At 44.9% G+C, this 13,924-nt stretch overlaps 2 protein-coding genes across 15 annotated transcripts in view; one reads left to right on the plus strand and one right to left on the minus strand.

Annotated features, from left to right (window-relative positions):
• Positions 1-273: 273 nt before the first annotated feature.
• Positions 274-7,201, minus strand: Akt (AKT serine/threonine protein kinase). 4 transcript variants are annotated; one of them, XM_086838843.1, is made up of 7 exons: positions 6,674-7,201; positions 4,417-5,247; positions 4,147-4,344; positions 3,693-4,082; positions 3,381-3,614; positions 3,172-3,318; positions 274-3,087 (listed from the first exon to the last, which is right to left on the minus strand). In XM_086838843.1, exons 2-7 carry the CDS (start codon positions 4,954-4,956, stop codon positions 3,004-3,006), a joined length of 1,593 nt encoding a protein of 530 aa, XP_086694969.1. In that variant the 5' UTR covers positions 4,957-5,247; positions 6,674-7,201; the 3' UTR covers positions 274-3,003. The 4 variants fall into 4 exon arrangements, with proteins under 4 accessions (XP_086694969.1, XP_086694972.1, XP_086694970.1 ...); XM_086838846.1 differs by lacking the exon at positions 6,674-7,201 and adding an exon at positions 5,596-6,196; XM_086838844.1 differs by lacking the exon at positions 6,674-7,201 and adding an exon at positions 6,042-6,180.
• Positions 7,202-7,376: 175 nt separating this feature from the next.
• Positions 7,377-13,924, plus strand: part of Mhcl (Myosin heavy chain-like) — a 40,007-nt gene continuing 33,459 nt past the window's right edge. For 4 of the 11 annotated variants that reach the window (XR_015272988.1, XR_015272989.1, XM_086838828.1 and 1 more), the window contains exons 1-4: positions 7,377-7,516; positions 8,387-8,904; positions 8,968-9,789; positions 9,949-10,092. Coding sequence is in view for 9 of the 11 variants with exons in the window: in XM_086838828.1 (XP_086694954.1) it covers positions 8,428-8,904; positions 8,968-9,789; positions 9,949-10,092 (1,443 nt within the window). In the remaining 2 variants the exon portion in view is untranslated. Of the gene's footprint in view, positions 7,649-8,382; positions 8,905-8,967; positions 9,790-9,948; positions 10,093-10,197; positions 13,232-13,924 lie in introns of those variants that run through there. The other 7 variants (XM_086838829.1, XM_020962934.2, XM_020962935.2 and 4 more) reach the window with 5 other exon arrangements.

Below are 13,924 nucleotides of genomic sequence, written 5' to 3' on the forward strand. Positions count from 1 at the left end.
GTTCGCTTCCTCCATTTCCACATCCATTGCTGTGCCTCCTCGTTTTCGCATAGTTTTCTTGACCCAATTTTCCCAGAGGATGAGGTGAGTGGAATCTTTATTGCTGAGAACTTTCCGCTCGAGTTATGTAATCTGCAAAAAAAAAAGCTGAAGATATTTCTCAGAATTATCTTTACAAACTAGAATTTATATCGAAAATACTTGTATTATACAATAAGCCCTCCTCCATAAGCAAGTACAATAGGAATACCCGAGTCTCGGGTTTCAATGAAATTTGGTTTTATGTAGTTTTATTATTATATTGTTTTCACTGTATAATAAACTTGGTTTGAATGCATGTATAAGGTACATACACACCTTATATCGTATATATATCCTGTATATATATATAGATATATATATATTCTCATAATGTTTGCATGTTGGTATGCGTAAGCGCGTATAAATTAATCGTAATCATTATAGTACTTATGCAGATCGTACATATCTACATGGTTGCTGCTCAGTTGATGTTAGTCCTCATTTTACTATACATACAAGTGGTGTATATGGTTTAGTTCGATCTTGAATCGTTTCATAAATCAGCTTAGTCGTTATTATCATTATTTGGTAATATTATTCATAATTAAAACTGTGCGAAATCCGCAGTTCCGCCTATCAAAAATTACTCCTAGTCAAATTGTCGATTATAATTTGGGTTCTGAATCGGTATCGGGGTATCTCTGAACTCTTTTCAAACTATTCCTTTTCTACAACTCAAGTTGCTCGACTTGATCTACGATCTGACTGGATATACATATACATCTCTTTTCCTGGCTCGCTTTCTATATATAGTCATGTTTTTAAACCACTTTGTTTTTTATTTTTACTTTAGAACACATTATAGTTTGCAGTTCGTGAGTGTGTTTGGAGGGGAGGAAGGTAGAAGGATGTGTGAACAAATCAAAATCAAAAATTGTCTCACAGTAAACTCAGTAAACTTAGACAACTAGACTTATTGATATCGAAAAATGCTTCGATTTGGGGGATCCTAGAGACGTCACTAAGGCTAGTTTCAGATATCATCATCCCTAAACAGTTTCCTAAATCTTTGCTACAGATCTCTAGCTGGGTCTCCCCACATCATATTCGGGCTGACGAAGGGAATTTTGGGTCGCCTGAAGTCGTTCCTAGTTCCTGGTTCCTTAGATTGTATGTGTCTAGTAAGCCATGCTTATGAGGGTTCTATATTTTGTCTATGTATTGCTTGATCGATCTGAGATTGATATTGGCTAGCCTAGATGTCAGCCGCAAGCCTAGGGAGCAGCAGTTGGCCAGGAGGTCCTAGCTGGGCAAAGACATAGTGATTCTACCGGAGCCTGTCCTGATATCTCTCGTTAAGGGTCCTTTCTAGTCAACTCATCATTGGACTCTAACCGAACTCTGACTGGCTGCAAACTGCTGGATTTCTCTCTGCCGCTTCTTTGGCGTTTCTATCGCTTCGATTCGTTTCAATATGCTTGTTTTATTGTGTTCCTCACCGATTGATAGGTTCGGTTTAACATTTAGAAGAGAGATTATGCGTTTTTGTTTGCTTTGTTTTCAGCTGAAATGCCCGAACATGATTTTATTTAATATAATTTTATTTACATAATTTATTTTGCTTTTCTTTTCTTCTCGAAATATAAAATAACTTGTTTAGTTTTTTGTTTGTTTCGCGTTTGTTTTTCTCATTTTTGTTTTTCATAATTTTTGTTTTTATTGCGCATATAAAAATATCAAAAATTCTTTCGTTTTAGGTTTTTATCTGTTTATATAATTATTTATTTTTAATTTTCCTTGTGGAACATGTGTAAGTCTGTTGTGGTTGCTTTATATATTTTTAATTTTTATTTATTTTTTGCCTGACTTGCTCTAAGTATACAAAACTTGCTATGAACTTTTCAATGCCAAAAATAAATGACAAAGTTAAAATTTTTTCATTGTGCCAAAGGTTAAACCTTTCAAAATGGAGACTTCCATTATTCATGCGACACTTTTAAGTTTTGTTCTTTTTTTGTTTTTTTTTTTCTCATTTAAAAATGTTTTTATGCTCTTTATATAAATATGTACAAATATATTTTCTCGTAAAAAAATTATAATAAAAAATGGCGACCATCGTAATTATTTAGTGGCTCTTGTTATTGTTTTCGAAATACGTTTCGGCCTGTGTGTAGATATTGGAGCTTTAATTGAACTGATTCACTGATTGCTGGCGCCTGTTAAACTGCATTTTTGTAATCATTTCTGTCGTTTATTACCTATTAGTTTGTTTCCCATTTCGGTTATGTTGTTCTTACTGTGGTCTTGCATAAAGCACAGCACATAAGAGGCAATTTTAACATTAAATGTAACTCGTAATTATTTCTTTTCTTGCTTCTTTGGAGTATAAATAATGTAAATATACGAGTGTATATGTGTTGGGGAGGGGGTATTTCGATTTGTTGCTGTTCAGTTAACTTAACTTCACGTTCACTATAAGCTAAGTGTCTGTGTGTGTGAGTGCCGTGTATATGTTGCTCTATATAATCAATCAGATTAAGCGGGCCTTATGCGTGCAATGCCTGCGACGCCTGCCTTCCATCTGACGTACCGCCTAGGAGCAGCTCGATTAAATGTTTTACTTGCGTTTAAGATTAACTAATCACTTCAAGCTCGATGCCCCAAGTGTTATATTTAGATGTATATATATATATATGTATATGTGTATAATCATATGTTGTAAACTTTTTCCTCGGCTTCGATCTCCCTTTCTAGTTATGAAAAAATAAGTTACTATCGATTGGATTCCTCTTATTATTGGTGTTTGTAGAACGTATAGCAAGAAAACCCCTTTAGCTTGCCTTCATTATCTTCGTATAATTATTGTTTAATATTTTCTTGCTTTTTCTTTTTTGCCCATTTCTATATATGTTATAGGTATAGTATAGTTATAGGTGATGAAGCAGAACATGATGTGTGTTTGTTAAAGTTTGTAAACTTGTTCTATTGCATCGATGCGAGACTTGTGGAAGTACTAATGTGCGACGACGTGCCCAACGTGGAGGCCATGTCTCCTTGGTAGCTGAACTGTAGCGGCGAAAAAAAAAATATTAACACATCGTGTGAGCAATGCGATTCACTGATGCACTGGCTGCGAACTTGTTTCCTTACCTGCGGGAAAAGCGGCTCTTCGGCTATGGAGCCTAATGGCCCGGTAGGATCCGGCGGCGTAAGTTCCACACTCTCTCCCGTAAACTCCTTGTCGAAGTACCTTGTATCCGTATCTGATGTGACCTGAGGCTTGAAAGGCGGCTGAATCTATTGGGGTAAACATTGCTTATGAACTGAATATTCAACAGAAGTGTAAGCACTGTTAGTACCTTTTTCAGAACCAGATCCGTCCAATTAATACTCGCAAAGAAGGGATGCGCTTGTATCTCCTTGACATCATCTTTGCCACCTCCCAGACGCATCTTGGGATCCTTGACCAGCAGACCGGCGAGCAGATTTTTCGCCTCATCTGTGATATTGCGTGGGAACTTAACCTCCTCAACCAAAATCAATGTAAAGAGTATATCATGATCACGATTATAAAACGGAAGACGACCACATATCTGCAAAAGAGAATAGAGGCACGGGGACCCGTTGTCAATATTAATCCAACAAAATATATGAAGACTGATGTGACTCACCATCTCATACATGACCACGCCGGTGCCCCACCAATCCACAGCCTGGCCATAGTCATTGTCGTCTAATACTTCCGGCGCTAGATATTCCGGTGTGCCGCAGAAGGTTTTCGTTGTGCGGCCGTACGTGATGTCCTCTTTGCACAGACCGAAGTCGGCGACCTTGATGTGGCCATCTTTGTCCAGCAAAAGATTCTCCAGCTTCAAGTCGCGATAGATGATGCCCTGCGAATGCAGGTAGCCCAGGGCCGAAATGATCTCGGCTCCGTAAAACCGGGTGCGGTCCTCGGTGAATATGCGCTCGTGGCTCAGATGCCAGAACAGCTCTCCTCCGTTCACGTACTGCATGACGAAGCATAGGCGATCGTTGGTTTGAAACGAATATTTAAGAGACTGCGGGAGGAGGAGAAACAGATTTGACTAGGTTTAAGATATACTTCAATGAAGGAATACTTACAATGAGGAACGGATGATTTGTGGACTTGAGCACACGACTCTCTGTCAGGGTGTGAGCCACCTCGTCCTTCTGAATGATGACCTCCTTTTTGAGAATTTTGATTGCGTACAGCTTGGCAGTGGCCTTCTCGCGGCAAAGGATAACCTTACCGAAGGTGCCCTTGCCGAGCACCTTGAGGAACTCAAAGTTCTCTAAAGTCTGCAACGAGATAAGGAGTCAGTTAAACCACGCAACTAGCTGGTGACCGGCTGGAAGAGGGTTAATACGCACCACTTTCTTGACGCCGCTGCTGTTGCAGGTGGTGCCCTGCACCGAGAACTGCTCGGAGAGCTCCACTTCCGCAATACCGGCCATGTCCACGTCAGCCATGTCAGACTGCACCGACGGCGACATGGCCATCTCGCCCATTTCGATCAGCCGACTGGAGACATTGCGAATGGCCTCCGTCCATTGCTGGCGCTCCAGTTCAGATTCTACGGCGAATGTCCTTTCGATCACCGTCGTCCACTGCAGGCCGCGGATTATGAAGGTAAATGGTTTGGGCCGATCCACGGTCATAATTTGGCAGCCCTTTACTGTGAAGTTATTTAACACAGGCTCCGAAACCGCTGTGCTGTCCGCCGGCCTGCTGCGGTAACCCTCCAGCCTGCCGTCGGAGCGTAGAACGAAGTAGCGCTGGCGCCATGTCTTGATGTGCTCACCCCGCTTAAGCAGCCAACCCTCCTTGACCAGCTGAGGATTGGCGGTCATCGGGTGACTCATGCTAATGCTGGGCGTGCTGGGTGTGGTGAAGGTGGCGTTCATCGACATTATTCCTGTGTCCGCGCTACCGGCGCTGGACTCTAGCCAGGATGGCTGCCTCCAGGAGAGGTGATCGCCGCTGCTACCGCCTCCTCCGCTGTTTGGGCTATTTTGGAAGCTGTTGTTGATGTTAATGGCCCTACTGCTATTGATGCTCGATGGAGTCTCCGCTTGCCGGCTGGCGGTTCCTGGCGCTGGAGCGGCGCTGGCAACCACAGTTGATCGCCGCTGCAAGGCAAACGGTAGGTAATTCGTGTTGAGGCTGTTCCACAAATCCTAGCCACAAGCGAATCCAGTTGCCTGAAATTGGAGTAGTAAAACACCAGCAGAGGGATATTTATTGTTGGAGATATTAAATATCTTTGAAAATGAAATGAAGGGCATGCCATCCGTCTAGACAAACCACTTATCAGAATTTGTTCTTGCAATTATTATTAATCTAATAAAGGAATTAATTAAATTGGATATCCCTGGGCTATTTCTGTCGTGCCATTACACGGGGTGTGAGAAGTGACAGAGTTCTCAGTTTCCCCACATAAAAGTGCAAAGTTCTGGGATTCCCGATAAACCAACTAGCAGCTACACTAGGAAACCAAAGGGGGTTCACTTCGGGAAAGTACGGATTTGTATATTAGGTATGGTAGTAACCTTGAGCCAATCTTAATGGAAAGGGATAATTCCGGGAATCAAAGGAATTAACTGGAAAAGGATGAGCCCTAAGTAATCGTAGAGATATAAACAGTCCCATTATTATCCCAGTTTTCCCCCTTATCTTGAGCTGATTGCCGATCGTTGGTAAACAATTGTTATTGTCATATTTTGCATGTTTATGACAAATCCGCCTTTGGCGCTTGCGTCAGCAACGGAAACTGCAACTGCAGCTGGGATTAATGCGGAGCAGAGCAGAGTAGGGCGAAAGCCAAACATGCCCGGCATTTCCGCTGGCTGGCAAGTACAACAAATATAAATACGACAAAAAATAAGGGATTCGCGGGCCGCCGCCTCTTAGTCACTGGCCCACATGCAGACGTAGGCGCCAGCCGCTGGCACTTTCAGCTTCAAACGAAATTCCCCGCCATGTTACGCAGCGATACCGAGCGAAAATTGTTCGCGATTGCATTTAGCGCGAAATTAAATCAAAACAAGTCAACGGCGGCGACTGTTCATGAACTTATATACGGACACACACACGCATAGCACCGCACAGCACAGCACAGCACTGTTCGGCACAGCGCACACACACCGACTCACACACAGCTGCAAAAGCAAAAGCATATTCATTTACAATTTGCGAAAATGTCAACGACGGCTGTACAAATTTCGCTATCTAAAACTGTAAACAAATGTACATAAAATAAAAATCGACAAAATACACACAGACAGCCGCAGTCACAGTCACAGTGACAGACACAGGCACAGACACACAGCCACAGGCATGGCTGCATTGCAAAGTGCGAGGCCAGACTGTGGGCGAGGGGGGTGGTGGTACGCGTGTCTGCCACAGCGGCTAAGGTGTATGGGTGCGAGTGTCTGGCCGTTTGCCTGTGTGGGTGTCTGTCTGCGGCAGTGTTTTATATAAATATATATACATGTATATGTACTGTACGTGTGTGTGGGCAGCGGCGACCTAGCAGAGCAACATGTCAAATCACGTCGTTCATCGTGGAAATTGTGGACAGGGAAAAACTGAAAAACGAAAAGATGGAAAAGCCACACTCTTACCCACCTAAGTGTTGGTTGCGAGAAGAACTCGACTTTTGCTTTCAATTCCGCGATGTGCTTCTGCTGCTGGTTGCTTCCACTGCTGCTGCTGTTTGTTTTTCTGCTCGTTTTGGTCTTTTGCTTTTGATGGTGACGGCAGCGACGTCACGGGCCTTATTGTTGTGCGTGTGTTGTTGCTGCTGTTGTGTCGTTGTTGCTGCTTTTGTTGTTGTTGTGTTAAGGTGCCAGACACCAGAGGACGGAACGGAACCACACACACACACATACACTAAAACACTCGCAGACGAACGCTCGCACACACTAGAACAGACGCAAATTCAGTCTGGAAAACAGCAACCGTGGCTCGTTATTTGGCGATTTATGTTTTTGCAACGCGACGATGAAGCAATTGCAAATTTTAAAAACGTATATTTCATAAACACAGTTTTTACGCTTCACTTTTTTTTCGATAGTTAGGAATGGAATTTCCCTTAGCGATGGTAAAATGAGCCAGCTAAATACCGATGTCTATTAATCGACCCATAAATATACTGAAATATTCCGATAGTTTTAGTATTTTGTACGAACCAGCAAGATATCGATTAATCAATGGAACCATTCAGTTCATATATTGGTTTGAGTTTTAGCTAAAACTAAATCGGATTACGTTTTTGTTAATAGCTGAGTTTCCCACCTCGATAGTGAGAGGTGGGATCGCCGGCCTTACTGAAAATATAAGTGGTGTTATTCGTATCGCGACGTTCGGTCACACTGCTCAGTGATTTGTTTATGCAGAACAAAGTCTGTTTAAAAAAATAAAGAAAAGCAAGTCAGCGGAGTGCTCTGGTGGCAAAAAAAAGAAAGAAAGGTGAATCGATTGGAAGAGAGGGCCCCGCCTGCCACTCTAGAATAAACAAATCTGGCTGCCAGCTGGTGTGTGTTAGTGTGCGGGTGTGTTTGTGTGTTATCAAAAAAGGCGTAGAAAACTGCAAAAACAAAGGTGTTATTGACTCGCAACTTTCTTTTTTTCTGCCTTTCGTGTGTATCGTATCATTTGTGGGCCGTGGTCCGCCGACTAGGAGCAATTGGAGTGGCATAAGTAATGAGGCGAGTGCATTCAATTAGGAAAAGAAACATTCAATTCGTGAAAAGATGTGCAAGGGGAAGTAAGGCAATAGAGGGAGATGAGTCTGGGGCAATCAATACAAATGCAGCTACGAGCCCCCTTTCATGTGCAAGTGTGTGTGTGTGTAAAAACAAAACAAAATATGTATGGTGGGGAAGTGGAAAAGAAAAGAAAGCGCATAATTGAATAATAAATAATAACAGAAACAGGGCAAATGGCAACGACTCAATGACAAAAGCAAAGCCGCCACCGCAGCAGAAGAAGAAATGTTGAAATGAAGAAAATATGTGCCATTGTTTATACGTTGTGATTTGCAAATGTGCAAGCACTCACTCACACACACACACACACACATACAGAGGCACAGCGGACCAGATAACTGTTTTTGTGCGGGCGGGTGCATTGCTCGGCTGAGCTGTGCCGTGTGTTAGATAGAGATGGCAAACAGCTTGAGAGAAAAAAGGCGACCACAGAAATATAGAGACAGAGAAAGAGAGTGGGAGAGGGAGACCATTGCAAATCGAATTAGTGCAGACATTTGGTCACGCCCTTGAACTTTACGTTAACCCAGTGCTAATTCTTGACCACTATCCCGTCCCCGCCACCAGCTAGATAGCTCCTAAGGACCCCCTCTCCACACCACGCCACACACGATGTTCAACTTTATGAAGAAGAGCGCCGGCGACGAGGAAAAGGAGCGGCGCAAGCGGGAAAAGAAGCTGCGCAAAGAGGCTAAGGGCACTGGCACCGGCGCCGGCATCGGAATTGGCGGAATTGGAGGGGTTGGCGGCGTCACCGGCAGCATGAGCACCGACGAACTGCTCCGCCTGGATGAAGTCCGACGCTCCCTGAAGATTCGTGGGCGGCGCAAGGAGAAGGAAAAGTTGCCCAGCGGCATTACGGCGGACTACAGTGCCGACTTCTTTGCAGCTTTAAATGCCGACGCCACGGGCAATGGAAGTAATGGAGGAGCGGCAGCCGGAGGCTCCGGTGGCCCGGAACAGGATCGCGGCAATGAGGAGATTGTAGCATCTGTGATGACGCATATCGAGAGCCGGGCGTCCAACGGCGCCGGCGTGAGTGTCAACTACAGCGAGGTCACGCATTCCCTGCTTGCCGGCGGGCTCAAGGTGAGTTCCTAATCCGACATTCTTTCCAGAAACCAAATTCACTAAAGTATTTCTCCATTTCAGAATCGATTCCTGCCGCCTGTGCCGCCAAAACCGCCAAAACGGGGCATATTGAAGGGTTCGCGCAGTAACATGACAAATGTGCACGAAGAGATCTCCTTCACAGGCAGCACCGGGGCAGCCGGAGGCACACCTGAGATGCTCATGCGCAACACTATGCAAAATGAGCTGCTCTACGAGGGAGCTGTGCGGGGAGCAGCCGGTTCAATTGGCTCCAACTCCAGCCAGCACGGCACATCCTTCACCTCCGTTGAGAGCCTGCGCAGCGATGGCGAGCAGACAGGCGGCCACCAGAGGGCAATGACGCTGCCGGCCAATGCTCGCTATGGTGCTGCGCCCCATGCGAATAGCCAGGGATCTCACCTCCATGTGCTCACCTCGCCGTCGCCCAGCGCCGACAGTCTCACAGATACCACAAACTCCTCGTTCGCCACGCCCCCCTTCTCGCTGAGTCCGGTCGGTGAGTCGCAGGGCATTGACCGTTGGGCCCGTGTCCATGCCTTTGAAGACGTGGAGTTGCCGCTTCCTCCGGTAAAACTGGTGCAGCTGCCGCCTCCTAGACAGCTGGTTATTCGTCGACAAAAGTCACCGCGCCAGGATTTCGGCTTCAGCCTCAGGAAGGCCATCTGCCTGGATAGGACAGAGTCGTTGACATCGCCAATTTTCAGGCCGGTAATCTTTGCCGAGCCAGGTGCTGGCGGCGGTGCCACGGGTCTGCTGCCCGGAGATCGACTAATCAAGGTGAACGGAACACCGGTGGGCGAGCTTTCACGGGAGATCATCATCGAGCTGATACGGAACAGCGGTGATGCTGTCACCGTAGAGGTATGTACACCGTGAAGTTCGATGAACTCTTCTTCATGTGAAAGACAATCTAAAATTAAAATGAAAGGGAATTAGTTTGAAACTAGATACTAATTTATGTACTTTGTTCTAAGCTCATTATTGGCCTTTACTCATATCACCCTTGTCACCTTTGCATAGGTTCAACCAGTTGCCGAGTTAGTGGAGCTGAGCAAGCGATGCATGGCACCCAGCACGGCTACCGTGGAGGAGATCGATCATTCCATTACCAATGGCAACTGCAACACCCTCCGGCGCAGTGCCAGCAAGCGCTTCAAGCGTCAGGTGAGTCAAGATCATTGCATCCATTAGACTTAAGAGTGGATCCAACTGATTGATGGAGCTTGCCTGCTCATCATCGCATTGCAGTGAACCAAACCTTGAGGCCGTACTTGCATAACCACCGCATTATCCATTAGTATGTATCGGACTGCGATCAATTATGTATGAGAAGCTCAGGTGCATGGTAGGGATTATTAATCATCCATAGAATAATGTTCACATAGCTTAGTATTAATTTTGTCTTGACCAAGTACTTCCAATTGGCACAAACGGCCCAAGAATTAGTTATCTTAATGGGAGTTTCAGGGCGTTTCCTGTTGAATATCACAAATATTTGCCTACTTATTAAGCTCTTCAAATATGATTCATTTTCTGTTGTGTGGAATGAAGGTATTTTAAGCGGGGAATGTCTCGCAGTAACTAGAATTCTCCAATTAGTATTACTATTCATCGATTGAAACGTTTTCTTATGCGACTTATGACTATACTATCCTTGGGGCATTCGTATATTTCGGATCACTAAAACGATCCTGAAATTGTATTTTGATTAGGAAAAACATCTTTCATATTTAATTTATTTTTCATTAATTGGGGATATTTCAGCAGGTAGCAAAAGAGCATTTGATAATCGTCAATTTCCCCATTCATATAATCATCGAATGCAATTCTTATTGACTTGTTGTCTATGCTAGAAACGTGTTTGACATTTTCTCGCCGTGTTTAACTTGCACAAATATTGTGAAATATTGTCCCCAGCTCTGGGCTGTTGATCTAACTGTGTGTATCCATCTATCTATGTTCCCTATCCAGCCTAACCTGGTCCGGCCCGTCCCGGCCCTTCTATAAATATTTAGTGCTTGTTGTTGCACTGTTGGGGGGTGGTGTCAGGACGTTGACATATTTCAGCGCCTTACTCGCTTCCATTGAAGAAAGAAGACGAAAATAAAACCAAACTGATTTGGCAACACTGTGGAAAAACTCGAACTGCATTTGATATGCACTTTATGCATTTTATGCCAGCAGAGGCAGCTGCAGCAGCAGCAACCAAAAGGCGACGACGATCCATGGATTTCCACGATCCATGAGATCGCCTTTGGCCAAAGCACGAAGCAGCTGCGCAGTCAGCACCGACTGCAACTGCAACTGCAACGGCGACTTCGACTGCGACTGCAGCTGTGTGTGCATTTCTACACCCACTTGGAGCTGCCTACACAAATAGAAGGCAAAGCCACAACAAAACATGTAGGAACTTCAGGAGGCAAGTGGCTCGACTGCTAGATACCATGCTTTTCCTTTGCCAAATACAAATTACAACCTTAACTGACATTTTATGGGCATTTATTTATATACCCTTGGATTATTTTCGTTCACTTTTAAACTACACTTTGATAAGATTACAATGAGAATTAAAATGTCTTATTGTGTGTCTTATTATCATATTTATCTCATATGTATCGTATACAATCTTATTAGGTTAAGAAATATGGTATTCTATTGGGCCTACCCCGACTCCCCAAAGTCTGTCCAAGATTATTCAAGCTAGTTCAGCTCTGACTCCATTATACCCAGGTTCTCTTCCTGCTACCGTGTACTATCATGGGCAGAGACGGCGGCTGAAGCAGCGACATTGCTGCGACGTAGCCTACTGCTGCTGCTGCTGCTGCGGCGGCTGACTGCGAGTGTGTTTTCGTCTGTGCTTCTTTTTCTGTTGTTGCTGTTGCTGTCGTTGTCTTTAGGTTTGTTGTTGTTTTTGGTTTCTTCTCAGCTCGCGTTGTGTGTTGTTGTCGAACGGTCCGCAGTCGCTGCGCTTGGAGCAGGGCCGTCAGTACGCTGAAAACTTTGCCCAGGTTCGGTACGGAAATCGAAGTCGAGGAAAGACTGCGCGACGCCCACGGTGAAATTCGATGTTGTTACCAGTTGTAGTACTGCTAGTGCTGCCGGAGTGGATTTTAGTGTTTTGTGTGCCATGACGATTCTGGCTGTCACTCGGTCTGGACGGCTTTAATTCATAACTCGTTGGCGCCGTCGACTTCGTCGCGTTCGTGACTTGAGTCTTGCAGTGCAATCAATCAGTCAGCCAAGTCAGTTCGGTGGTCCATCGATCGATCGCCCGATGATTGGCCGTTTTCAGTCGCGCAATTGTCTAATGTCAAAGCGCTAAGTGCTCCGGCCACATAAAGCCAGCCGTTTCCAAGGTTCCGCGGGCGCTCCAGTTACCCAATCGTCGTCTACTTCCCGCTCCGCTTCAGACTCTGGCTATTGTGTATCTTCGCATCGCTGCCTGTACCTGTGCCTGTGCCTGTGTCCGCATCGCATCTGTATCTGTATTTGTTTGCTCTGGTCATGCTCCGCGAGCTGGCCATGAGAATTGCGTGTGCCCACTGATCGCATAACAGCCATGTTCCTTAAGCCCAAAAGATTTGAGCAGACGTTGCGCGGCGGAATCGTTCCGGCTGTGCCTGCTGCCCCCGGATCGGGCTTGAACCCCTCCTTCCACAAGGGCTGCACGGGCAAGGCGCATGCCTGCGGCACCAGCAAGTCCCAGAGGGTTGCGGCAGCAGCAGCAGCAGGAGGAACGGGAACGGGATCGGGTGTTGCGCAAGGAACGAGCTCCAAGGCAGTTGGTCGGCAGACCCCCAAGGCTCAGCGTAAGAATAGCATCAGCTCGGAGACGATTAGTGAGAGTGGTTCCGAGAACTCCACCAGTTGGCCCTCCTGCTCCTCGGCAGCCGTTCCCTCAACCGCTCCGCCTCCAAAACCGCCTCGTCTGGCGGCCACTAAAGCTAAGGAAGCTGCAGCTGCCCTTGCAACTTCGCCACCGCAGGCTCCAGTTACGCCTATATTTGAGCGTTCCACGAAACGATCCCTCAGCTTCCGGGGCAGTAATGGTGGCAAGCCAGCGGAGCCAAAGGTCTCCCTGGGCACATCCTCCTCGATACGTCCGCCGTGGAACAGTTCCGCTGTAGCTGCGTCCAAGTATGCCGCCGCTGCCGCCAATGCCCCCCAGTCGCCCAATCCAAGTGCACGGAGTTCGTTCCGCCGACGACGCGATGCCCAGAACATTGGCCTACAATGGCCGGCCGTTTGGGCCACTTCCCTGGCCGCCAACTACAAAAACTACGATGCCATACTAAAACAAAAGGTGTGCACAAAGAACTACTAACACTAAGCTGCAGGGAGTTGTTTTGTTTTCGATAGGAAATCGGATTTAATATTAACAAAAAAGAAAGAAACTAACTTCGGAAAGCCCTTGCAGTTTGTTGGATTGAATCGGAAATTGATCATAACTTAATGTTAAATATATGCATTCTTTGAATTCTTATTTTTATATGACAATTTGTTCGACAAATAAAAGTTTAAAAAACTCATAACTTATCCAAAAGAGCATTAATTTTTATTCTGAAAGCTTTGATATATTAGTTTTTAACAGCTTAATAAATCTGCATACTAAATTTAACATTTTCAAAAATTAAAATTTGTATCAATTTTTGTCAATTTTAACGATGTAACCCCATATAAATTTTGAAATTTTGAAAAAAGTTAGAAAATTTATTTTTTGACTAGACATGAGTAGATCATTTCGGCTGTTAATGCTGATCAAGAATATATATGATTTATAAGGTCGAAAATGACTCCTTCTGCCGTTACAAGCTTCTAATTAACTAACCTGCAAGGGTACAGAAATGGATTGGGATGATATCTTTAATATAGAAAATTTGTTTTTATATTGCTTTTCTGAGCAAAATGAATGTATATAATATTTCTAACCCTAGCTTAATAGCTAAGTTTTGAAAGAAATACTTTAGTTTTCCCAAAAGAACGATTCCGCACCAGG

Source organism: Drosophila serrata, unplaced genomic scaffold (assembly GCF_035046125.1).
Source record: "Drosophila serrata isolate PLE 108 unplaced genomic scaffold, ASM3504612v1 contig_360, whole genome shotgun sequence".
NCBI lineage: Eukaryota > Metazoa > Arthropoda > Insecta > Diptera > Drosophilidae > Drosophila > Drosophila serrata.